Source organism: Urocampus carinirostris, chromosome 2 (assembly GCF_059441175.1).
Source record: "Urocampus carinirostris isolate Australia breed hairy pipefish chromosome 2, RoL_Ucar_1.0, whole genome shotgun sequence".
Classification (NCBI taxonomy): domain Eukaryota; kingdom Metazoa; phylum Chordata; class Actinopteri; order Syngnathiformes; family Syngnathidae; genus Urocampus; species Urocampus carinirostris.
Genome location: NC_142350.1, coordinates 48,436,443 through 48,463,829, shown reverse-complemented (window position 1 = coordinate 48,463,829; position 27,387 = coordinate 48,436,443). Strand labels below are relative to the sequence as shown.

Sequence of the window (27,387 nt, the reverse complement as noted above, 5' to 3'; positions counted from 1 at the left end):
CACTATTTTGCTAACACTTGCATTATACTGCGCCGACTACTGCACCATCAACCATTGTATATTCCCTCCTTCAGTTTTCTTTTTCTTATTCACAGTCCTGTCTATTCAAAGCTAAATGCCCGAAGAACATGTAATTCAAAAATGAGGAGGGCAAGATTTTGGAGTCCATCGGCAACAAGCTAACTTTCATTTTTACCAGCTAGTGTAACAGTACTAGCATTTTTATATCAACAGTTTCACTTCTGTATCCCTTTCCTTATTTGACTTGATTCTTTTTTTAATCACGTAAATGCTTTTGTCCTTTCTTACATGACTTTTATAAGTAAAATGCTTAAAATTAGTAATATCCCTGTCAGTTATCATTTGGATTTACAATTTTTAGAAAGTCTGTGTTAATGTTATTTTGTTTTTTTTAGCCAGGTGTTTCACACTTTCAGGTTTCGATGTCTTCCCCAAAATTTTCATTTCAGTGCATGCCTAGTCAAAATAATTTACTGGTGATTTCTTTTGAATGTCTCATCTGAAGTCTTTGAATGCTTCCAGTTGAGCAGTGCGGATTTGAGAAAACCTCTGGAGAAAGAAGTGGCAAAGTTGAGAGAGATGAAAGAGAAGCTACAAAGTGCCACACCTGGTAAGGGTTACTCCTGTGATTTTTAGTTTTTGGGTGGTTTTTTAAATCTTGTTTGGAAGCTTTTTCTCTGTGTTGCCCAATGATGAAACAAAGGCGAATACGAGCTGAGTGATCAACATCTGGGTTCTTCTTGCCTCGACTGGTGGGTAATTTTAGCAGTGTAAGGGAGGTTTTTTTGCTCTGCTTTTTGGGCTCACCCACACCAACCTGGCTCCCACCATAAGGTTTCCTGTTAAAGTTATATTGCAGTGAACATGTGGATGGAGCCTACAGTGTGTGCAAGTGTGGTCATGTTTCGAGGCCTGAAGTTCACCCAGCTGTGCTCACTGTTCAGTCAGCAATGAGTTTGTTCTTTGGTAAACTGAGGGCCAAATAAATGTTTCCTCAACGCCTCATCGCGTTCTGAATTTCTTCCATCTCACTTTTAATTCAAAGGAGTCGTCCTCTCGATAGTCATACGTCACCCAGTGGCTTTTTCCAGCCGCAAGAATTTACTTTTGAAGAGCCTGACGCAATGCTTCCGCTTTTGGCCACATCAACTGTCTTAGACGCATTCGCTCTAAGTGCTTTGAGTCATAAAGTTACACCTGTTTTCTAGCCATGGAAGCCATTCAAGTTTTTGTGGCTTCATTAATGTGAGTGTAGCAGTAGTTCTTCAGAAAACCTTTTAATATAATTGAAAAGGTTTCTTAAAGACCACAAATTCATCAAATTGGACAAAAAGATGAAAACGCATGAGGAGACCCAAAGATGGAGTGTTGTTCAAAATCTCATCATTGGCTGAAGTCACGTGTGCATCCCATTCAACATTTAAGATTACAGCCCCAAACTTTTTTTTAATGGTCATTTTTTACCATTTACATATTGCAATGGTTTAAAATGAGAAGGGAACGAAACAAAACTCAGTTCTGCTCCTTGAAGGCTCATGCATATACTTAAACACTCATATTTTATTACAATGGACCTCCAGAATACGACATTTTTGTGTTCTTCGGTTGGGCTCGCAAAGTGAAATTTCTGCATAGCAGAGGATAGAAACCTATGATAATGAGCTACGAACCCCTCTGGTACTGTAATTTTTTTGTCTGGAGTAACAAAATATAAAGTAAGTACTACATGACGTGTAATGTTTATGCATATGATCAAATGACATAAATGTACATATAAATGAAAAAATACATATTTACCCTTTTGTATGACGTGGCTTGAGCTGACGAGTAAAATAGTAGGCGGGTACAGAGGGGGTTGAGATGGTAGATTAAAAATAAAACTTATTTTAAACGTTGACCTTGCGCGTATTGTTATAACATTTTAAAATACTTTGTTGCATTAATAGTCTCCTTATTTTTAATCAAAGCCCCGATCGTTGATGGGTTACGGCCATGCAACATGACGAGGGTAACTATTTGTGTGCCTTCTTCGTATTTATTTATCATCGCAATCTTCGTTTCCATTATGTTTTTTGCTTCTCCCTTTGGCGTCACTGCAAGTTGTGGGACCCAATAGCGAATAAATATGGCACAACAATACAGTATTGTACCGTCTTTTTGCGAAGTCTTAAAGAATCACATGGGATTGTGTTTGTCGCTTTTTATTTAGATACAGCACATTGAAGAAGAAAAAACATGAAGCTGTGATTAACAAAAGGAAACGAAAATATTTGTACTAAAACACAATTCATAAACATGTGCCCAAAGGGAGTAGGCTGAAGCAGAAGCTTTTCACTGCATACCCCTATCCCATATTTTTCTTTCAGGAAGAACTTATTTGAATCAAAACAAGAAAAAGGGCTCACCAAAGGTAAAAGAAGATAAATTTAAAACCTGCAAACATGCTTCTAGCCCTCTAGCCTATCCGAGGCTCTGAATAACTTCAGCCAATAGATTCTCTAGAATCTAGAGACTTATGAAATGAATGGAGAAATAGACAGTGTGTGAGGTGGTTTAGCCAATGGGATATTTGCATTTTCAGGATGTTGTGACGCAAACTAATAGGTCCGCATTTTATATGATGTCAACCACTAGCAGACTTGTGTCTTAGAGACGTAACTTGTCAAGTTTGAATTTAGTACATTTTTGGACATGTAAAATACTGTCGTTGATGTTATGGGGAAAATGTCCTGAGAATGGGACTAAAAGAACATCTTATTCCACATTGTAAAGCGGGGATCCTGTATCCTAGGGGTCTACTGTACTTTGTCATCTTTACTCTATGCTTTGAGTTAAAAAAGGGTTTATTGTCTCTGGTAAAATGGTTCAAGATCGATTCCAAACGACAAGTTGCAGATAAATTCCCTGTTTTTCTTAAGTGTCTTACTAAAGGCCAACTTGTCTTTTTAGTGATTAAAGCATCAGAACTGTGGGCCGCCATGGAGCCTGAACTCCGCACCACTGTCGACAAAGAGCTTGAGCGCTCGGAAGATTCTGAGAGGGACGAAGAAGAAGAAGAAGAACAGGAGGTGGCAGTTCTCAGTGAAGAGATGGAGGATGACAGGGCAACAGCTGTGATGATTGCTCAGTACCTCCGGGTCAACAAGTATAGGTAGCTTGCTCCCACACCTGACAATTTCTAAATTTCTGTATGTCACGTGACTCTTTTCGTCCCGTCACAGGAATGCTGTGCGCCTCTGTATTAAGGCCCACAGCCGCTTCCCCGAATCTGAGCGGTTTGCCGCCTTGTGCACTCTTACTTCCAATACTCTCATGGACACACTGGGCCTTCTTTTCAAAGGTGAACCCATCAATCACTTTACTTAGTGCGTCACTCACCACTGATGGTCACGGCTTCTGAACCCTATTACGAATTCATTGTAGTGGGTCATATTATTAGAGGACATTTCTTTTGGCATCTTTTCATGTCCCTTAATTATAAGTGACAAGTTCATAATAGAAATGTCTTTTTAAATATGTCAGAAACCAGTCGCCTTAACAATGATGCAATGCATTAGCACAGCAATGGGAAACATCACTGATTGTGGCTAGCTAGGGCAGGGATGGGGAAACTTGAGTTGCAGGGGGATTTGGGTAGAAAATATGCAGCGGGCAAGAAAAATAAAAGTGACTATCTGCTGCCAAAACAGTCTTGATTCCAAAAGATAATGTAGGACCATCCAATTTCTCAAGATTATGAATAAATATACGTTTAGACATCTGCATGATATAGTTCATCTTTTATATTTTTTTATAAATTGATTTTTTCATCAATTTGGTTTAGAAATGCTAATAATAAAAACAAAGAAATGTTATATGCTCTTTTGTGCGCACAAAGTTTGACACTATAGAATGAAAAGGACAAGTGTTTTCTATTTTGTGACATTTGATGAATATAGTGATCAATACAGGTTTAAAAAAAATAGCAAGTAGAAAAAGAAATGTATCCGGCTCTTTGCACGTTGGCCTTAAGTGCAGTGAACAGGAAGGTTAACTAGGTGCAAGAGTGGCACCAAAAGAACATATTTTGAGTATTACTATATTGTATATCTGATCACGATGTTTTTATTTATTTATTTTTTAAATTTAGGTTCCTCATCACGTTAAGCCGTTTACCCGTAAAATTTGGACTATACGCCACATGTACACACATTGAAAAAAGACAATACACAGAAAGTTTTATATCAGGTAGTTTAACCCCTTAGTGTTCCGAAGACCCACCGGTGGGCCACCGAACCTTTGATAAACATCTAGGTGTCTGTACGATGTCACAAGTCACTGAAATAGGCCATGCCACTTATCATTGGAAAGCTTAACCTCTTGAGATTCAAGATTTACTCATCACAGAAACATCTTGATCAGTCTGAAACAAGATAACCGAAAACTATTAAGCCGCCCTCGACTTCTTTGAATGTGTGCGAAAATGGCTTTGTTACCTCAAGGACAATCCATAGAATCCAACCTTGTGGAATATTTACTCCAAAACACTCGATAATGCCGACTGATGTGCAGGGATCTGCCTTAAACATTTCTGCTTTGTTGGAAGTTGCTTCTTGTCATGTTTGTTTCGCCACATTATTTCTGTTTACAATTAACAACCTGTAAATGTATTCCCAAGATGAAAGTTAGCACTCCCCTTTTCCACGACACATATATTCCACTTTGCAATGTGGCTAGATGTAAAACTGCTTCACTTATTGACTTTTTCATGTTGTTTTATATGCACGTTGATGCCTTTTTCCCCAAATACAGTTTATCACAATCATAAATTGTTCATGTTTTTTGCCCTTCTTTTAGGCTCTGACGACAAGACCCCGGAGCAGAGTCAGAATTTACCTCCCTCTCCACAGAAGGAAGGTGATAAAGAAGCAGAAGATGCCGAGCTTAAGAAGCAGGAGATGCTGGTGCAGTACCTCCGAGATACAGAAACCTTCGCCCTTCAAGTGGAGAGAGCTATCTCTGTCATTAACTCCATGCTCTACTTAAAAACCACAACAGGTGAAAGACCTTTTTGTGGTTTTAAAAAGTTGCCAGATTTCACTTTATATTATTTCATAGTGGTCTGTTTTTCCCTATTAGTGGTTCAGGAAGCGGTACAGTTTTGCGTCACCGTGTGTGAGTTCAGCGTGGCCAACTCTCTCAGTGGTGTGAGGAAGATGCTGCCCCTGGTTTGGTCAACTGATTCCGCCATCAAAGATGCCGTCGTGCAGGCTTATAGGCGCCTCTATCTCAACCCTAAAGGGGACACAAACAGGTTCAGAAAACCCACAATGCCCATTACATTATTGTGACATTAGTTAAAATATGCTTTGAATTATCACATGAAAGACTGCAATTTAAATCTATTTTTTCACCTCTGAAAATTGTAACTGCCTTTATTTGATAACTTGCTTTAGTCATGGCATTTCTGAAGTACTGTATGAATATGTTTAGTCAAGTCACATTTTTTGCATAGCCCTCAAGTTGTGGTACTCTTCAGGGCAGATGCTTTATCTACTACTTTTATCCCTTAAGGATCAAAGCTCAGACTCTTGTGGACAGCCTGTCGGAACTGATGGTGGACGCATCTCTGGGAACCATTCAATGTCTTGAGGAAATTGTGAGTAGTTTATTCATGACTTTCGGCTGCGTTGTTATGGATGTACCCATTTAATCAATTGGTTTGGAAAGGCTAATAATAAATGAAATGAAATGATCTGCATTTATATAGCGCTTTTTCAAGTCAAGACTTCCCAAAGCGCTTTACTTTGTGCTTCATATTTCCCAATAGCGGCCGTGCAGCCATCTAAGGCGCTAACCTGCTTATTGGGGGTATTAGGGGTTCGGTGTCTTACCCAAGGATACTTCGACATGTAACACGGAGGAGCTGGGATTCAAACTGCGATCTCTTGATCCCAAGACAAGCGCTCTACCTCCTGAGCCACTGCCGCCCCCAACTTCAACTCCAAAGTGTTTATTGTCTTATGCACACTAAAGAACTACAATTCCCTGCACAATGAAATTTTTACTTTGCTGTCCACACAGTCGCCAGCATAATATATCGAATAAATTATATACCGTATTTTCCGCACTATAGGGCGCACCCCCAAAAATAAGTTTTTGGTCCTATATCTTCCTTAGATAAGGCGCACCGGATTATAAGGCGCTACAATGGGAACGTCGACAAAACAGTCAGATGATTCAGTCAAACTGATTACCCCCTTAACATTCCCAAAGCTTGCAAAGAGGCAAATTCGTGTCGTAGACACGTGTGGATGCGGTGTCCGTACGATGTCACTTAAATGCATCATTTCAAATATCATTTGGAAAGTCTTGGGATTTAAGAAATGCCAACCATTCCTTAGTTTCTATTTTCTTTTTCGCTCGCAACTTTACTGTGCATATGACAATAAACACTTGGAATTGAGTTAAATTCACTCAAATGAAATGAAATGATCTGCATTTATATAGCGCTTTTCAAGTCAATGACTTCCCAAAGCGCTTTACAATGTGCTCCACATTTCCCAATAGCGGCCTTGCAGCCATGTAAGGCGCTAACCTGCTTATTGGGGGTATTAGAGGTTCAGTGTCTTACCCAAGGACACTTCGACATGTAACACGGACGAGCCGGGATTCGAACTGGGATCCCTTGATCCCAAGACGAGCACTCTACCTCCTGAGCCACTGCCGCCCTCAACTCATCACAGCAAGATCGTTCTAAAACAAGATACCGGGAAAATATAAAGACGCTTAGCTCACCTAAGTTCTCACGTTCAATAATGATACGCAATTATGGTCTTCTTACAACCGTGAGTGTAGTAAATCCAGGAGAGTAAAATATTTACAAATACAGACTAATGAAACATGTTTCTTTATGGCGTAGTTTAGCAAGCTTGCTATTCAGTCATCTTTTTCGGCCAATTGCAGGGTTTGTTTCGGCCCTCTAGCCTATCCAAGGCTCTGAATAACTTCAGCCAATAGCGATCGATTAAACGGATGATTGACACATCTTTTTCGGCCAATTGCAGGGTTTGTTTTGGCCCTCTAGCCTATCCGAGGCTCCGAATAACTTTAGCCAATAGCGATCGATTAAAATGATGATTGACACATTGGTTAGCCAATGAAACGCCGGTATATAAATCCCAGCATACACCGCGGACTACTCCATGTTCGGGGGAAAATCGAGTCGGCGGCTGTTGCGTAAGTTGCGAGACCTTGCGATTTAATATTGAGCCATATATAAGGCGCACTGTATTATAAGGCGCATGGTCAGCTTTTGAAAAAAATTAAGACTTTTAGGTGCGCCTTATAGTGCGGAAAATACGGAACATGTATACATAAAAGATTATTTTGAATAGCCAAAGATAAAAATACAAGATTAACTCAAGATGAGTTGAGGTAAGAAGATAAAGATAAAAGCAAGGTAAAATAACATGCCCCTTTTTAGGCACACAATTTGACAATATAGATTGAAATACTGAAAATGCAAAGGGGTTTTTAGACATTTTATAAATATGTTTTTAAATACTAGATTAAAAATATAGCAAGTCGAGAAAAATATATCCAGCTCTTTACACGTTAGCCTTGAGTGTGGAGAGTGCCATCTCTGTCACTAATTTCATGCTCAACTTAAAAACCACAACAGGTGAAATGTCTTTTTGTGGATTTAAACAGTTCTGGTTTTAAACAAGTATATCATTATTTCCTTTTCAATGATTTGGACAGCATTTTAGTATTAATATTGGCCAAAACCTTTTAAAAGGGACGCTGTTTAATATTTAGTGCTTACTAGTGGTACAAAAAACTTTTATCCAGTCATGTAAAATCAAACATTCATTTGAATAATAGACAAATACATGAACTATCATACAGATGTCAATTTTTTTGTAAGAAAAAAAATGATAGGTTGGGGAATTCGTATTTCTTTAACACCGAGGAATTACCACTTAAGTTGGCACCAGGTTTGTCTGGCATCATGCAGCCACGCTAATCGATAAAATTGGTTTAAATCGATTATTAAAAACCTTTGCAACCAATTAGATAATTGATTTGTTGGCTTACGTGATTTACGATCCACTAAGTATGTTAAATCAATGCACAGAGTGCACTTAATTCTGTTGTGACGCTGAGAGTTGTAGTACCACTTTGGTCCGGCAGAGAGCGCTCATACCATTTTTATAAGAAAACAATTTAATTCTTTTTTTATTAAACATTGCATCATTACGAACAAAATTGGCACGACAGTTTCGACTTTGTTGGACTGTTATATTATGAAACCAGGATAACAATTTTCAAAGGAACAGAAAGTGCTGCAAAAGTCCAGCGGGGAAAAAAACTGAAAATAATTCAAGTCATGTTTGTGATGCCCTTGATCACAAAGGAGTCTCAAAGGGGTTCACAGACAACAGAATGACGACGCCTAATGTGTAACTTTGTTTTTCAGTACTCTGCTTTATCATGCAGCTTGCTTTGTCACGTTATAGAGCATATTATTTTATTAAACGTTTATTTTTTTTTTAGTTTCAAAACAATAAAGGTTACTCATACAAGCTTTAAACATACTTGTATAAACCTTAAACATAAGAAAATGAACTAAAGTTAAAAAAATAATAATAATAATGACATGTTTAACTCCATATTAAGGACGGATTCTTAAGCATATTATATATTATTTCCATATTGGGAATGTTATGTTCAAAGATTTTGCCCCCAAAAAAAACTTGTTGAACATTTTGAAAAGTGGGTTTTTATTTTTAATGTATTTTGTGTGGCTGTTAAAATTTGCTACTGAGACGCTTGCCTACTTACAAACCAGATATCTTCCAGATGATCGTAAGTTGAATTTGTTTGTAAGATGTTTCAGTGCTATATTTTGTATGGAATTTACGTTTAAGGATTATATAAGTACATTTCAGGTTTAAGTAAGTATGTTTAAGGCTTGCATAAGTAACCCGTCTTGTTTTGTACCAAAAAAACATTTAATCAAATAATATGTTCTAAAAAGATAAATAAAGTTAAGTTTAACTTACTTTTGGAAGATGGGCTTCAAGAGTTAGGCTACTTCCTCCTCTGTGGTAGAAAGTGACTGGAAAAAAAGCAATCCAACCATTTTCTCAACTGCATTGAGCTTCCTTATTCCACTTTCATTCCAAGAAAAACTTGAGAAAATGATGATTAAAGAAGATTGATATCGATAAAAAATATTTACAAGGTAGTGCTTGAAGATTTGCCAAAGTTGTAAGTGCATCAGAAAAATATTGCAATGACGTTAGCAGCAATATTGTGCAAAAATAGGAATAAATTAATAAAATACTACTTGCATTTTTTCTATATGTGGTGAGTATTTTATAGTTTTGTATGCTTATTTAGGGCGATGATGATTGTCGTTGTTTTAAGGGATCTGTAACGTCTGCTGGAGGGCAGCAAAGGTGGTGAGCAGGGTGAGAGGAGTTCTTAATTATATTGTCAGCTTTGCGGTGGTCACAAGAGTTAGCTAAGTCCCCCAGACTAGGTACAGAACAGCCAAAGATTTTCTGTTGTTGACCACTAAGGCTTGCTTGTCTGAGAGTTCTAGCACTGTCTGGTGGCTCCTTGTATCACAGTTTATTTTAGAGTAGGACTGTTTGGCGTTGCAGTGGTCAAAACAGCAATGAATATTTTGTACCAGCAAGTATTTTTCATCAAATCTACACTATTTTCCCACGCATTTTTATACAATATAAGTCTTACAATAATTCTGTATACATTATATACAATATTGTATATCGTGAAGTTTTGATAGTTATTCTGTTGTCATATTATTATAGGTGTTTTAGTATTATTGGATATCTTTTATATACCTGCTCAACTTGTAACATAAATATTCCTGTTTATGTAGGTGCAGGAATTTTTTGGAAGCGGCAGTAGTCTTGAGTCTACCGTGGTGCAGGTCCTTTGGGGAAGGTTCACCGGCAAGACTGAAACTTCACCTTTGTACAAACGAGCTGCTGCGCTACTACTGGGTATGGCTGCACGGTAAGACAAAAATACCAAACAATTTCTTTGCTAGCTTGCATCAAGAACACACACTAATTAGATCCTGATTCTGCATAAATAGACATTTTATGCCACTATATAAATTCTGCAATTGCGTCAGCCAGCAAATCTCATTTTTGGTAACGCACTAATCGTCAGTCGCTTCGCCGTGTAATGAAAGGCTCACCTGAATACACAGGACTGTTACCCATGCCAAATACATACGCTTTTAGTGCCCCCCCCCGCTCAAAGACCTCCAGGGAAAAATTCATTATAGTATTTGTAGTTCACCCACACTGTTTCCTCTCTTCATCCTACTGGCAGCATTCAAAACGCATTAAATCTCCCGCGTTTCTTCCAAACTGCTTCCCCCCCAAACGTTATCGGGCCAGCTGACAAACACTGACTAAGCCACCTCAAATCATTTTAGTTTATGCAGGCCATGTTTTTCATAAGAGTATGCATTTGTATCGCTCATGCTAACAAATATCTTCGTTGCATGGATGTGTTTTCAAACAGGGCAGAAAGGGAGGTGGTCCTAGGCAATCTGGACACTCTTTGTTCAGTGGCTTTGGGAGAAAAAGTGACTGAAGATTTTCTTCTAGCAAGAGACACTGTGATCACCATCTGCAGCATCACTGACCATGTTAGGGTAGGATGCAGTCATTTAAAGTGTCCCACATGACTTTTTTTTTTTTTTTTTTTTTTAAATTGAAACTGTTTGCTTCCTTTTTTTTCACCCTTTAAAGTCGTTTTGTGCATAATTTTACATATGATAATAATAATATAATAATAATATATGGATCAAAGCAACAAAAACAATCTGAAGAGCCGTTTGGTAACCCAAGGCAAAAGAGCCGCTTTTCTTAAAAGGACGGGAACTTGAACAGCAACATCGACGTAGTCACGTAGGTAAGAAAGTAATGTAGCTACATTGTCTAACCTTGCAGGTGATTATTACAGTAAACCACACTTGTCTCTCTATATTCTAATGTCCTATTAATAAGACATACACATATATATATATATATATATATATATATATATATATATATATATATATATATATATATGGATGTATGTATGTATGTATGTATGTATGTATAAGATAGATACATACATACGTACGTACGTTATGCAACCGTTAGATGGTGCCGCGCTAAAGGGACTGTCAACAAAACAGTCGGATAGGTCAGTCAAACTTTATTAATAAATAACAAACAAGCTTTCCACAACTCCATTCACTCCCAAAATGAATAAACAGCTGTTTTATTATTTTCTGAGGTAAAGCATTTTCGTGACACATCTTTGAACAACAAACAGCAAGGCCTAACATTTGACTTCCTCCATTTAGTCAACACGCAAAAAAACGTCTGATACTCATCTCATCTCATCAGCTGCACCGCTTATCCTCAGTAGGGTCGCGGGGATGCTGGAGCCCATCCCAGCAATCATCGGGCAGTGGGCAGGGGACACCCTGGACTGGTTGCCAGCCAATCGCAGGGCACACGGGGACAGACCGTCTGATACTGTTATGGTAAATTAAACGTTAGTGCAATCGCAATATAGTGACACTCGTAATGTGCAAAAACAACAAGTGAATTCATTAATGTTAAGTTCCCGTGCCAGCGCTGTTGCCTTCATTCGAATAGTTATTGTACTGACACTTCTACTTGCTGCTCTTTGTTCAACAACCCACTGTTCAGGTGTGTCCTCCAACTGTGGCCATCTCGCTTTTATTGCCACGGAAACTTAGTTTAGTCATCCTTACTTGGCGCATCTTATCCTCATGCTTCCTCCACTTGTTGCTGCTCTATTTCCGTGTTCTACTGCGTGACTGATCGCCTTGAGTTTAAACTCTGCGTTGTAAGCGTGTCTCTTAATAGGAGCCATTTCAGGGTCTTTATACAAACGCACAAATAAAAGAGAATCGTTGTTTAATATTTCCCAGTATGCACAGCGCACTTCTTCTACGCAAAAAATGGAGTCGGTGGCTGCTTCTCTTAGTTGCGAGACCTTGCAATTCAATATTGATCCATATATAAGGCGCATAGTCAGCTTTTTTTTTTTTTTTTAAATTAGATTTTATGTGCGCTTTATAGTGCGGAAAATACGGTACTTGAATCTTACCAAGGGGAGTTGGCTTCCATTTTGTTAAACTGTCCGACGTGCTTTCTCTTTGTGCATCACCGAGTTACAGGCATGATAGTGCAAACTGCAAGTAGTTTTTTTTTTTTTATTCGCCGTATGCAGGCTAAAATGTTGTCAAACTTTAAAATCTGCACATGTACCTTATGTTGACTCAGTTCTGCCTGTATTTTACTGCTCAAGTCACAGACGCTATTGCGCATGAGCGTCTCAGAAGAGATTATAATTATGTAAGATGCCTCACCCCACTAAAAAACCTGTCTGGTGACAAGAGTCAACAAGAGATTTAATTGTCGACTTTTTAAATTATTTATTTTTGTTTTAATTCAGGGGATGGTGTAATAATAGTCTGTAGTTTGTAATTGTGGTCTGTGCAGCCCTTTGAGACTCGTTGTGAGTAAGGGCTATTCAAATAAACATGACTTGACTTGTCGACAACATTGATTAATTGTTGCAGCCCTACTGTACGATTGACACTGGCTTCTACCATGGCATTAACAGGGTTCTTGCAGATCCTGGAAGTCTTAAAAGGCATCAAATTTATTCTAAAAGCAAGATCTTTATTAGGAATTAAATTTCAGTCTAAAAATGTAAACACATCAATAAGATTTATATTTGTTTTAAACTAAAAAAAAAATGGGAACATTCATCAATTATTTACCCTTCGTGGCAACATCTCGTGACCACAATAGAAAAAAATCAAAACGGTGATGTGGTTTCAGTCAGGCCTTTCAGAGCAGACTCATGTTTAGGGTCTACTCACAATACACATAGCAACTTTACTTTGGACCATAGGAAACTATCAATGTAATGTGAATGTTTTTTGCCATGGGTAAAAGTTCTGCCATGATGTATTGTTTGCAAGAAACATTTGTGTTTGTTTTGTTTCAATAGTGTGTATTTTTTCGTTGACTTTTTCTTATATTTGATTTCAAAGGGTATTATAAAAACTCTTAAATTTAACTTGCCTTAAGCTGTAGGAACCCTGCATTGATAACATGCAATGGTTTTTTTTCCACCAGCAATCAAGAGGTGCCCCATTTAGACTACCCCAAGAACATCAGCTCTTTACATGCCTCACACAAGCAATAGCTGAAGGTTGCCCCCCTTTTTAATTATTTTGTGTTTAGTATGTTAGTTTTAAAAATCTTTTATTTGCATTTATTTCAGGTGCCATGATGGAGGACCCACATTGGCAAAGCTTCATGGAGCAAGCCGTCCGTCTTATCTACTTTCTGGCCGAATCTCCTGACCAGCTCTGCTCCCATTTGCTCCAACGCACGGCTAGACTCCTTCTGGACCAAATTTCCGAAGGCGGTAAAATTAATAAAGGTGTCACTCAGACACAAGAGGGATCTCAGGAGTCCGAGGAACAAGGTCAACGATGACTCTTATCTTACGAGCGCTCGTATTGCTTTGTTTTTTTCTTCTGATCTCCACACTGATGCTACCTACCCTCTTCACTCCTGCAGTGAACTGTGTGTGTCTGGCGCAGCTGTTGTCCCTGTGTGGCAGCTTGGCCTTCTGGCAGGTGTCTCACCTGGAGCGCAGCGTGAGCAGCGAGCTGCGTAGGCGCAGAGGAGAGACCGAAGAGAGGGAGGAGAAAGAAAAAAGTCCATCCAGCAAAGCAAAGGTTTGTCACTTTTTTTTTTCTATAGAGACCTACCGTCATTTTTTAGGGTAGAAGAACCTGAAGAGTGTCATAATGAAAATACAGTAGAGCCCCCACGACTGTTTCAATTTTTAGTGATGTGTTCTGTTTGGGCCCCTCTTTATGACGTATTCCCCACCATACGACATCGTCAACAAATTATTTAGCATGCCCTAAAACTTTTAAAATTCAAACCATGCGTATCTAAGAATATTGTCCGCTATTGGTTGTCGCCATTAAAGTGATATTTTGCTCTCGTTTTGCATACAGGCATCCTGAAACCGTCAATAAGCTATGCCCTGAATTGCCTCCCACATGACATTTTTCTTTATTCAATCCAGACTCTTTTTTGCTACATCAAGACTTTGCGAGTCAGCAAGCAATATTGTATTTTTGTACTGTATTTATTCACTATGGGTCTCAAGGCTTGCAGTGGTGCAAGAGCATGATAACCATAGAAAAGAAGCTTGGGATTATAAAGAAATAGAAAGAAGGCACACAAATCACTACCCTCACTAAATTGCATGGCCATAAACCCATCATTGATTAGAACTTTTAAAAAATATTAATAAGGGGATTAAAGCAACATTCTTATTAGGCATGACAATCCTTGCAATCAGACGTTTTAAAATCAGTTTAGATTTTAATTAGCCTCTGCATGCACCTGATACTCCACTCGTCCAGCACAAGTCAAATTAAACCAAAGGTGAATAAAATGTCATTTTTGTCCGTACATGTATATTTATTTGTTATATTTTCGTCTACTCGTGTATTACACACAAGTTGTACTCTCTGTATAACACTTTGCTATTTTCATGTATTTATCAAGGGTTCAGAACGTATTACGGCAATTTTACTTTGCGAACGCCATGCCAGCAATGATTAATGTTGTATTCTCGTGTTTACTGTATTTGATATTAAAACATTTCCTATTCCTAATTATAATTTCAGTTGTTTTGATCTCGGCAATACCCAAAATAGCTGATTATGCGAAGCTTTAATTTCCCACCAGCCTACGGCAAATGAAAGCACAATGGAGGAGGAGCTCGGCTTGGTCGGCGCCTCCGCGGAAGACACGGAGTCCGAACTGATCCGGAAGATCTGCGAGACGGAATTACTGGCAGGTGACGACGGCATCCAATCTTCCCGCTTTTATCCTGCATTTAGCCGCTCATTAAATGCATGCTGCTGCATTCATATGCTAATGTGTTGTTTTGCGTGCATCCCACCCACTCTGTTCCCTCAAGAGGAAAACCTTCTGAGTGCATTCCTTCCCTTACTGGTGAAGGTCTGCAGCGCCCCTGGACGCTTTTCACACCCTCAGCTCACCACAGCGGCTTGTCTGGCCCTTTCACAGTACATGATGATTAGGTAAACGTACAAGCTATTGTCTAATTCTTTAGCAACAAAGACTGAAATCATTAGGGTAATTGTGTTTTTTTTTTCCTTTTCCCCTCCCAGCCCGTCTGTTTGTGAGGAAAATCTCCGTCTAATGTTTACAGTGTTGGAGCGCTCTACTCTTCCTGTCGTCAGGGCCAATGCCATCATTGCCCTGGGAGACCTCACTGTGCGCTTCCCCAACATTTTGGAGCCCTGGACGCAGAATTTATATGCCAGGTGAAGTCACAGGCTTCTCGAGTTCCTGTCGCACCAATTATCACCCAGATTCTCATTTCTCACAATGACAGGCCCTGTTGTGAGTTAATTGTACTAAAGAAACCCCATGTCCGATGGCAGCTGCGTGGGTGTTGATGCTGATTTATGTTTTATTCAACTTTCTTTTTTGGATCATCCCGCTCTGCCCCACTGCTACTGCAAAAGTTGACTTTTTTCCTCATTATGAGCTGTCCTCAGATGGATGCCTGCTTTCTCGAAATCTCACTATGACAGTACTTTAAAAGTCGTGTGGCATGTAACTAAGGATGAATCTGCTCTCTTCAAGCGTTTAATTAAAAGCGTGTAACAGATTGCAGCTGGTCACACTGTCGTAATTATGCACAGGGGCTGACAACCTCGGGAGAAAATTGAATGTTTTACTCTCGTGTCAAGAACTTGAGTTTAAAAATTCTTTAATGGACTTTAGAGTCAAAGCAAAACCGATGCCCTACAGCCAACTTGCGAGCCGTTTGATATGTTTAATTATAATGTTCGACAATGAGCACATTTCGCAGTTTGGGATATGCCAAAACATTGACTTCTTTTCCAGTGCCTCGTTGCCCTCCTAGTGTGTCCGACCTGATAAGTCCCCCCTAATTGTCTCTTACACAAACACCTCCGCTGTCCTCCCCTCGAAGCAGCTGCCACCTTGGGGCCTTCAGATAAACGTATTAAGAATTAATTACCCCGTTCATTGCTGCAATAAGCCTCAGCATCGGCATGAGCGGGTGCAGCGCACGCGTTTCTGATCTTCTGCCAGAATTCTTCCTCTTTGACAGAAATGAGGAGTGTTTAATGACTTTCTTTTGTGGTGTGAGTTGGATTGAGAGAAACTTTTTTTATATATACGTTTGTATATTTGTGCACAGAATTGGTTTCGTTGTGGTTGTTGACTTTGCCACTCTTACGTACTTCACCAAAATAAACGGGAGAATCTTTTAAGAAAGCATACTCATTAACACCGATGAGGAAATTTTCATGACCTTATCAGTTTTCCATGGGTTAATTTAAGACATTAAATGTATCCATAGGTGTGAATGGTCTGTACATGCCCTTTCATTAGTTGGATCTTAGTCCAGCTGATGGAGCAATTTTCCTGGTGTTTTAGAAAATGGATGTGTGCAATAGAATGGCCACGGGTCCACCAACAGTAGATATACATAACAGTAGACCCCAGGATATGACTTCAATTCGTTTTGAAATTGCTGCATAGCCGAGGATTGAAACCTATGCTAATTGGCTAATGCATTCTGAACCTCCTGCATCGCAGATAAAGAGGTTTGCTCCTCGTTTTAAAACGTATAGTACTTGTTTCCATGGTTCTCAGTAGCAAGAAAAGCCTCCTGATCTGACTCTGATACATCACCTTCATCATCCGCTCGCCATTGTTGTCAGTGTTTAGTGTCCCCCTGCTCTTCACAGATGAGCGCCAGACCTTGTGGCACACTTTGCCCGCAAAGCAAGACTATGAATAACTATATTTGCAAAGGACAAATATGAATATTTATTTTTGGTGTGATCTGATTTTGTGCTGAGAGGCGTAGTGGATGGATGAAGAAGGGGGAAGAAGACAACAGATACAAATTAAACTTATTATAAAACTTCCACTTGCGAGGATTGTCATGCCCTTAGTAGTTTTTATTGCTTCAATCGCGACCCTGTTTTAAAAAACTGATCGCCAATTGGTTACAGCCATTCAACTTATCAAGGGTTGCTCTTCGTATTTCTTATAATCGCAAGCTTCGTTTCCATAGTAATCATGTTTTGCTTCTCCCTGTAGAATCACTCCAGCCTTGGCCAATAACGTATCAATATGGGTGTGTTGGGTCTATCCCTTAACCACTAGGGTCGTCAAGACACCATTTCCTGTGATGTGTCTTGGACAAGTACAGCCTGGTGGTGCCCTTTCCTCTCTAGGCCAACATATGTTTTCACCCGGTCTTGAACCAGGGACCTTTCGCGTGTTAGGCGAATGTGCTAATATGCACTACAGAAACGGTATTGTATTGCCAAATAGCCAAGTCTTTACGACGCTGAATTGAGTGGGAGAATGTACAAACTGGCATATCTGCATATTAATGATGCAGTGACAGAAACAAATATTACACCAGCGTTTTATTTGACGTTGACCAATGGCAGACAGGCATCTTAGAGACGTAAATCTACTCATGCAAAAGCACCGTAAAGTGAAAACTTTAAAGCAAAGAGGCCTTATCCCAAGGTCCACCGTATTGGTGAGTTGCCTCATTATGCTAATATGACGTCCCTCACTGGCAGGCTTAGTGATGAGGTTCCCTCGGTGAGGCAGACAGCCGTGACGGTACTGACCCAATTGGTGCTGAAGGACGTGCTAAAGGTCAAAGGGCAAGTCAGCGAAGTGGCTGTGCTGCTAATTGACCCCGAGCCGCATATTGCAAGCTTGGCCCTTAACTTCTTCACTGAACTGTCGTCCAAGGTGCGCATTCCCGCAGTTTTGCAGTTTCAAATCAGGATAATTGGGTGCTCATACAGTGTTACCTGTCAATCATCTCGCCCCCTTCAGGACAACGCAATCTATAACCTGCTTCCGGACATCATCAGTCGTCTTTCTGATCCGGAGAGAGGAATGAGCTCTGAGGACTTCAACACAATCATGAAGTGAGTTAGGGGCATTATCTTAGATTTGGAGCCAAGGACTCAAACCCATTTTCACCAAGGGCTACATAAGGGTAATGGCTGTCCTCAAAGGACCTGATGTAACTTATAAATAACTAAATGTAATTGGATCTGTTAAATAAATTTTAACTAGTCCTTCCTGTGAAATAACTCTAAAGTATAAGGTCACAAACATTACAGTTGCATTGAAAAAAAGGTTACTTCACATCTAAAATGTTATAAACTAATAACAAAATATTTCTTGAATATGTTTGGGAAATTTTATTTTTCAATTCCACTCATTGGCATTGATAGGGAAACACTGCTTTGTAGTGATGCTGAGCAGTCACTTCGAGCATATCATAGTCAACAAGTATTATGGGTAATCTTTGAACCAATTTATTTTAGATGCTCATACATTTTAAGCTCTCGCGGGCCACAACAAATTATCTGTCGGGCCACATCTGGCTGCAGGGCCATGAGTTTGACGCTCAATTTAATTGGGGGCCGCCGAAGCTGGGGTCTGGAAGAGGTTGGACCAAATAGTTGTCCACAAAAAACTTTGGATAAATATTTTGCATTGTTTCCAAATGTCCCTTTTTTCCAACCCCTTAATGTTCCGTAAACAAAATGTCATGCCACATGTCATTGGAAATCTTAAACTCTTGAAATTCAAGACATGATTTTACAATGTCTAAAAATTGGTCAAAGTAAAATCCACGAATGCAAAGGGACTGTGAACTGGTCATCTCCAAGTGGACACATTTTGAAATGCCTAGACCCTACCATTAGAAAAATGTGTAAAATACAATGTTTAGTTTTTCAGATTGTGATAAATTTTGACCAGGTACTAAGCAAGACTTCAAGCTATTGTCTCACCTGTTTTCCAGCTTTTGCAGGCATTTAATTGATGAAAAAATTCAAGCAAAAACATAGTCTATTTCTGTGTGTTACAACTCAGATTACTTCATGTTACTAGCACTTGCAGTGATTATTTCAGAAAAAATTAAGAGTGTTGCCTTTCAAGAGATAGAAACCGTCGATATTCTCCAAGCAGTTCAAGAACAGCATTCTATATACTTTGGGTACGTCTTGGATTGGAACTTGAGGCAAACGTTACAGTTTTGGTAAGGGTAAAGTCGAGTTTATTTTGTCTATCTCTTAATCACAAAGAGTCTCAAAGGGCTGCACAGACCACAGATGATTGCAAACCACAGACTATTATGACACCATCCCCTGATCTAAACCCTACACGAGGGAAAATAATACACAGATACTGTCAACATAAAATATAAGTTAGTCATATGCTGTAGCATAGTAGTGTGTTTTAAGCTTAGATTTAAACATTTCCACTGAGGTTGCCGATCGAATCTCGGGGGGAAGAGCGTTCCACAGCACCAGGGCCCGAATGGAGAAGGCTCTCGAACCTGCGGATCTCTTCTTGGCTTTTGGGATCATTAGTAGACCAGCATTTTCGGAGCGAAGGCTCCGGACCGGAACATAGGGGGAAATTCTATCTGAAAGATATGAGGGAGCAAGTCCTTGCATGATTTTGTATACTAACAACAGAACCTTAAAATCACATCTTAAGCTAACAGGGGTAAAGGGGTTAAATTCCCTATATACAATAAGATGTAAAAATTTAAAAAAACATTAAGAATCCATTTGAAAATTAATCAATCAGTCATGAATTAATCCACAATCAGCTTAGGCTGCACATCAAGGGAGTGGATGTATTCAGTGTCTCATAATGTTAAAAAAATGTCATTCTATATTGATTTTAAGAATTGGCAAAAAAACATGAACCATCATATAGATGTGCATTTTTAATACTTGGGTCAAGGAATTTGTATTTATTTTACATAACATAAGCCTCACCAAGGGAGAGATGATTTAATCGTCTGCCAACTTCTTTAGGTACTCAAAAAGCCAAAAACCTGGCAAAAGGCTGGGGGGAGGGAATAGAAGATAAATGCTTCATGGCCAGATTGGTTCTCCGTAATAAATTTCCTTTTTCGATTGCAGGACAACTACAACATCTGGTGGTCAAATATTTCACCCTGTCCCTTTAAAGGCCTTAAGATAGATATAGGTAGATCTTGACTGTCCCTGAGGGGAAATTTGTTTACACAGACACCCCCCCACCCCCCCACCCCCCGATAAACATAAAACAAAAGCAAAAATATTAACAACACACAAAACATCACACATGCAGATGACTTGGACAAGATTATTACAGATTGTTAAGTGCAGCACTATCCAAAGGGACAAAACCTTTACTGAAGCGTAATCCGCAGGGACCTTAAATTCATCATCCTCAGGCTCGCAAATAGCCCCTGGGCTGCGAGTTTGACCCCACCAGTTTTAAGGAAAGGATGGGTAATTATTTATCTATAGGCCGAATTAAGACATGCTTGGCCATTTTCATTATTTATTTTTTAACAAAACAAAAATTGGATCACCCTTTTTGTACATAATTTAAAAACGACACAGAATTTGTATTATTCCATAATACATAACGTAACAAACTGCGTAGGTGTTGCTAGGGTTGTCATCAGTAAAGCTAGCTTGGTTTTGGTAGCGGCAGATGCTAGCGGAGGATGCTAGGTGCTTATGCGAATTAGTGACACTGGTCACTGCAAATACTATGTTGGTGCACACAATTTCTGAATCCAGGGTAGTGACTCCTGGGATTGCAAAATCAATCTAATATTTATTTCATGTTTTTAGGCAGCTCTTCTCCTACATCACCAAGGAAAGGCAGACTGAATCCCTAGTGGAGAAACTCTGTCAGCGCTTCAGGACTGCTAGGTGAACTGCTTTCTTGTTTTGTCTTCTTTAACAGTGTCCCACCGCAACCCCGTTGTGACCATATTGGCGGTGGACATGCGAGGTTATTAGTTTTGTGTGTGTGAAAAGGCATGCTGACATTTAATGCCAGTTTGCCTATTAAACGCTGACTTAACCTTCACTCATCTAAGTATTTGGAGGAGAATTTTACCCGTGAGGAATAATGGGACTAGACCGTGCCTTGGGTCCACCTCTGACTCATCCATACCCAAAGCAAGGACGTTTTATATTATTCAATAGCAAAGTGAATTACAGATGGTAAATGAGATTTATTCCAAATGCCAGCACAAAGCCCAATCCACAAGTAAAAGATCCAGAATGGTATACCATTACCATAATTTTTAATCTGGTTCCTGCCCTGAAATCTGTCTTTCTTGTCTTCTCGGCAGGACGGAGCGTCAGTGGTGCGACCTGGCCGTCTCGCTGTCCCTACTCTCCATGTGTGAGCGAGGCTTCAAAAGGCTGCAGGAATGCTGGGAATGCTACAGCGACAAGCTGACCGAGCCTGCCGTCTACCAACCTCTGCTGGCCATCACCGCCAAGCTGCGGCGCGGAGCTAAGATACAGTTCAAGGTGCTGCACTGGAATGCATCCTTGGGTTAAGAAAATGGGATTTCAATTTTGTTATGCTTGAAAATAAGGTACTTTGCAATCACAAGCATAGTAAGGTAGTTTCCACTACTTTTTAAGTAGTATGTAGAAATATATACACACACACACACACCAGGGACCTCCCAGTCTCGCGGCAGGCAACCTACCTGGAAGGCCACCATGCTTATGAGTTGATAAGGGAATTATATTATTAATAATACAAGGATATCCATTTTTTGAATCACCCTGTATTTAAGACGGGGGCGTACTAGCACTATTCTGCCACTAAAGCTAGGAGCACTGTGGTGCTATCATGGTAGATAGTGAGTGTTTTCATGTATTTTTTATTTTTCGTGGGAGCGGAGACTCGTGCTAGTTATGAAAACAAACCCTTGTGGACTTTGAAAACGTGGAACCAGGCAGCGTTTATTCATTTCTCTGACAAAGCCTATGTCAAAGATTGCCTATAATCAGTTATTCAAATAATTACCACTCAATACCCGAGTTTAAAACGGCACAACCATGTCGCAGTGCTGAAGGTAATACACCTGTACTTGAGTCATTATCAGTATTTAATCAAATTTTGACTGAAAAACTAATTTGTAAACCAATTGAGACTGACAGCAGAAAACGGACTTCAGATCATTCAGATCCTGATTAGAAGTGACTCATAAGCTCTCACAAGCAATGATTGATTATGCTTTGACAATATTGACTATATTGTCTAGGAAGAATGCCCGCTCTTGTGGGCATGTCTAAAGTCACTCTCCGGCCGGAGAGAGTAATAGCGCCAGGCCTTGTTTGTCTTTAATTAGTTAAAGGAACATACAGTGCCTCAATTCTTTGTTGTTTTGTTTTTGTATATTTACTGCAAAGGTTTCAGATCATCAAAGTCATTTTAATATTGCACAAAGACAACCCAGGAAATAAAATTATGCAGTTTTGAAATGTTGATTCCATTTATTAACACGCAAAAAAATCTAGGCCTTTCTGTCCCTATGTAAAAAATAATAATTCATGCTATTAAAAACCTCCAATACAGAAGATTTGAAACGATTTTGCAAAGAGTGGGACAAAATTCCTCCACAGCTTGATGAATGACTCGTTACCAATTGTCGTAAAAGTTTGATTCCTGTTATCCCTGCCGAAGGTGGCGCTATTAGATTCAGGCGGCAATTTTTACATATGGCCAGATAAGCTTTTTTTGTGTGCCTTAATAAATGGAATCAAAATTTTAAAACTGCATCTTGTATTTCCTTGGGATGTTTCTGAGTGATAATAAAATTGGTTTGATGATCTGAAACCTTTTTGTAAGTGATAAATATGCAAAAAAAAAGAAATCGGGAAGGCAGCAAATACTTATTCAGGGCACTGTACAATATTAGCCCACTCAAAATCTTTATTCATTCCAGATTTTTAACTTTCAATAGGGACATGACAATTTGTTTAAATATACAAACCCGATTAAATCTATGTCTTTGGTGTTTTGCCACTTCATCGCTATTTTTATGAGAAATTCTGCATGAATTGAATAGCAAAGAGGACCACGACAACATTGTGTAATCATGTCACAGAGCCAAGTGGACGACTTTGAAAAGCGCCTCACGGCGGTCCACACACGAGGTCTGGAGAATGTGGAAAGCCCCGAGATGGAAGAAGAATCTCAAAAAGATGGACGTGCTGCTAATAAGACAGTCGCTCAAAGGCCAGGACCTGCAAAGGGGCGAACCAGGTCTAAAAGAGGTCTGTGCTTTGTCTTAAGTTTGTGCAGTTAGTTTGTGTTGACTGCAGTTTGATTAATTGTTCTGCTGTTTACTGATCTAAAATATGTATAGGATTTTTACTGTTAATCTTTAAAGCCCCAGTGTGTGTTGTATAGTGAAAATATTTCATTTGTTTATCCATTCCTCCATCCATTATCTGCACCGCTTATCTTCAGTAGGATCGCGGGGGTGCTGGAGCCCATCCCAGCTATCTGCAAGCAGTGGGCAGGGGACACCCTGAACTGGTTGCCAGCCAGTCGCAGCGCACACGGAGACAGACAATTCGCTCGCATTCACACCTAGGGACAATTTGGACCGACCAATTAACCTGACATGCATGTCCTGACATGCATGTTTTTGGAATGTGAGAGAAAACTGGAGTGCCTGGAGGAAACCCGCGCAGACACAGGGAGAACACAGGAGGTTCGATCTCATGACCTAAGAACTGTGCCACACACGCGCTAACCACTGCGCCATCGTGCCTCCCTTCATTTGTTTATATTAAACAGTATTGATCCAAATAATATGCAAAAACATATCTTAGACTGGTAGGTTTAGAAATGTGTAATTGTAGTACAATGTGAAACACCCTTTGAAAAAGCTGACATGTTGAGCCTTCTTCTTTCGACTATGGAAGCCTGATTGAGGATTTTGCGAAGTACCTGGGTTTCTTATAGCACTTGGCAGCCTTTTACCTTCCACAGCTTAGCCCTGCATGTGACGATTGCCGAGAGTCGGGAATTTATCACTTTATTTTCCCAATGTTTTTTTATCTAGCCACTCACATGAGCAACTGGGCTGCAGGCAATGGCTCTGCTGGCAGCTATTGTTATTGTTAGCTTCTCCATGTTAATCAAGCTTTCTTTGACCTTCAGTCTCTCTGTTTCAAAAGCTGAGTTCTGTGATTCAGGGTCTTGACGTTTGACACAATGTAGTTATCTCTTGCTGTGTTTTTCTGGCTTCATTTGTAACATTTCCCGATAGCCATTAAATTAAACCAATTACAGAGGGGTTGATCAATTCCATATATTCACTTTTTTTCAGCTGCTCCCAGTGTATCCAACTCGCTCTGTTCTATCTTTGTCATTGGAGGGGATTAACAGCCTCTTTCATGTCCTGTCACTGGCTCACGCAAGAAAATATGGAAGTAGGCTTCAGTCGTACGCCAAACGGCATCTCTCGGTCTTCTGTAGTGTGTCTTCGTTTAATGCACATATTGCAGCTCCGTTTTAGTTAGTTACAATGACTTCTAGCGGTGAAGTATTACACACTGTCACTTAAAAATGGTTTACCATCTTGTTTGGTGACTCTGCTTCCAGGTCAATCGAAGTCAGTTTCCAGTCTCTGCGAGGACAGTTTTGTGACGCCTCAAAGAACCCGCAGGCCCAAGAAAAAGCCCGTCATCACCTTCAGCAGCGATGAAGAGGAGGCTGAAGAGGGTGAGTCCACCAGAAAAGGTGCACGCTAACTGAAATAAAATAACTTTGAATCCTCAAGCTTTCCCTTAGAGGAAAGAGACGTACAACATGTGTGGAAATAGGCAGATTCTTGCACTTGCGTCTCACTTCAGTCGTGTGCGGTGGTCCCAAAATCCTGCGAGATGTCCGCTTCTCACTACTTTTGTCCCGCTTCAATCTTTTTTTCATCAGATGCCGTGATGGCGGAGAGTGAGACCCCTAAAGTCACGACACCTATTTCCCGCACATCTCGAAGAGCACGCCTCAGAGACTGATATCTTTTTTTTTTTTCTTTTTTTTTTTTTTCCTCTTTTCGACTTTTAAATATTTTATTCAACCGTTTTTAAAAAAAGTATTTTATATTTCTTTTAAACTTATTTTTGACTACCTTGTGTCATTTAGCAAAATTATCATGTCCCACGTAGCATCAGGATGTCTTGTAATAAACCCGGATTTGACGTGGCTCTTTCCATTCTCCTAAGCGTCGCTGTCATTTTGTCACATCACCGTCCAACGGGCTGCTTTCATCCATAAAGAAATTTTACCTGATAAATGATCACAATGTGGCAACTAATGTTAAGATCATGATGTAAATGTAGTGCTAGAAAACTCATTTAGGCAGTGCAGTAGACCCCTGGGAAATGACGTGAATCCTTTCTGGGGTAGGGATCACATTGTGCGATTAATCCATAACTGGGGATGGAATCCTATTATAATGCATAGCTAATAGATTCCGAACCCCTGGTACCTCAGATAAAAACATTGAAATAAAAACCAATAGTACACAGTAAGCATGACTGTATTTTCACGACCATAGGGCGTACATAAAAGTCTCAGACTTTCTTCAAATTGTGCGACCCGCTCTATCGTGCTGTTTAAAGCGGCGGATGTAGCTGAGGACAACAACATGAAGCTGTGTGTAAAGTGTGGGCGTAACTAATAAAGGGTGAGATTTGGGCGGGTATGTAGGTTAGGTTAAACTGCAGAGCTTAATGCTCATTTACAAGTTTTGGGTGAAATCTGATGTTTTTGAGGGATTGTTTACATTTCCAACTAAATGCGACTTGTATGCAGTTTTCTCACTCCAATGCGAACACAACAAGTGTCCTGCTTGTGCAGAAGACACAACGTCACGCGCTATGAGTCTATGGTTCGCTGAAGTACTCATGAATGCTAATGCTGTTGTGTATCTAGCAATTTAAAAGTTATTGTGCTACTGGAGGCTGAGAGAGATTTCCCCCCAAATAATAATTACCGTAAATTCAAAATCCTACTCCTTCATTTAATGCTTTCCCTGTTTTTGACCACCATGGTGTGTTCATTTATACGCTTAGCGGATGAACATGGAAAACAAGCATCCGAGAGAAAATTGAAGATTCATGAATCAATGGTGGGTGAAGCAAACTGAAAAACATTCTGACAAGTTTTTAATCCGTGTGTTTTACTTTGTAATCCATACTTGAATAAACCACCAACCAAACTGTTCTTCCTGCCTTATTTTTAAATGTGCACAATTGTATGCTAGATAATGTTGTTGTAAGGCAGCCGCCCCCTATCATGCAGTGCGTCCTATGTATGTGTTGAATACAAATAGAATCAGCTATGGAGATTGCGCCCTTTCACACGCTGCGCACTATTGTGGTGAAAATACAGTACTTATATGTAATATACATATCTGTTTAAATAATGTCATAAATCTACTCATTAAAGGAAAAATGACACTTTATTTGCCTTTGGTGTGAAATGACTTGAGCTGGTACAGCGGAGTTAGTAGGTGGAGCAAAAGGGGGTGACTAGACGGCAGCAGTGGATTTGAAATTAAGAACTTTTCAAACTTTGAAAAATCGTTCTGCCCTAAGAAGTCTTGGTTGATTTAAAGCCTTCTTATTCTTAATAATTGTCCAGGTCGCCGATTGGTTTTGGCCATATTCCTTTTGTATTTCTCAATCATCTCATGCTTTGTTTCCATTGTTGTCATCATCTTGCTTCTCCCTTTACCATAATTGCAAGTGACCAGGTCCTATAGCTAAGTTTATTTCACAAGATTCTGAACAAAACATGGGTAGACTCAAAGACGGTTGCTCTCCTAAACGAGCGCAGAAAAAATATCTTGTGACTTTCTTGGGATTTTTTTTTTTGTTTGCTTCTCAATGTTGTTGCACTATTTTTTGTTGTTCTTTTATCAAAACTGGCCATTCCCTAAGAATTAACTTACCGGTAATATTTTTGTATTTGTTTGCTTTTTAAAGTCCCTTTTGCGCATTTACCATGGAGTGCCATGTCTAATCTTTTTGCATACAATGTTTTTCTACATTATCTATGACAATTCAATTCAGTATGGGAGGTAGTTCAGTCAATAGCACATGGGCATCAGCATGATGCTGTGAAGCAAACCAACAGCAGACCAGTATCTTTTCTCACGGTGACCAATAGCAGACTAGCGTATTAAAGACATGAGAAACTCTTGGAGGTTTTTGGACACGTAAAAATGTGACAGTGATGTCACATTGTGGGGAAATACTGAAAATTAGGGACCGAAAAACATTGTAACATGAAAATATAAGCTTGGGATGCCATACCCAGA

At 39.6% G+C, this 27,387-nt stretch overlaps 1 protein-coding gene across 1 annotated transcript in view; it reads left to right on the top strand.

Annotated features, from left to right (window-relative positions):
* The window catches only part of ncapd2 (non-SMC condensin I complex, subunit D2), a 30,409-nt gene extending 5,125 nt beyond the window's left edge, over nt 1-25,284 (top strand). Inside the window, exons 12-32 of the mRNA XM_088326862.1 lie at nt 544-631; nt 2,971-3,172; nt 3,243-3,361; nt 4,858-5,058; nt 5,140-5,314; nt 5,575-5,659; nt 9,917-10,053; nt 10,573-10,705; nt 13,224-13,299; nt 13,372-13,578; nt 13,674-13,834; nt 14,865-14,976; nt 15,100-15,223; nt 15,314-15,469; nt 17,786-17,963; nt 18,051-18,145; nt 20,873-20,953; nt 21,382-21,565; nt 23,158-23,326; nt 24,666-24,785; nt 24,996-25,284. Coding sequence (XP_088182988.1) covers nt 544-631; nt 2,971-3,172; nt 3,243-3,361; nt 4,858-5,058; nt 5,140-5,314; nt 5,575-5,659; nt 9,917-10,053; nt 10,573-10,705; nt 13,224-13,299; nt 13,372-13,578; nt 13,674-13,834; nt 14,865-14,976; nt 15,100-15,223; nt 15,314-15,469; nt 17,786-17,963; nt 18,051-18,145; nt 20,873-20,953; nt 21,382-21,565; nt 23,158-23,326; nt 24,666-24,785; nt 24,996-25,078 — 2,886 coding nt within the window. The 3' untranslated portion in view covers nt 25,079-25,284. The remainder of the gene's footprint in view (nt 1-543; nt 632-2,970; nt 3,173-3,242; nt 3,362-4,857; nt 5,059-5,139; nt 5,315-5,574; nt 5,660-9,916; nt 10,054-10,572; nt 10,706-13,223; nt 13,300-13,371; nt 13,579-13,673; nt 13,835-14,864; nt 14,977-15,099; nt 15,224-15,313; nt 15,470-17,785; nt 17,964-18,050; nt 18,146-20,872; nt 20,954-21,381; nt 21,566-23,157; nt 23,327-24,665; nt 24,786-24,995) is intronic.
* Nucleotides 25,285-27,387: the final 2,103 nt, after the last annotated feature.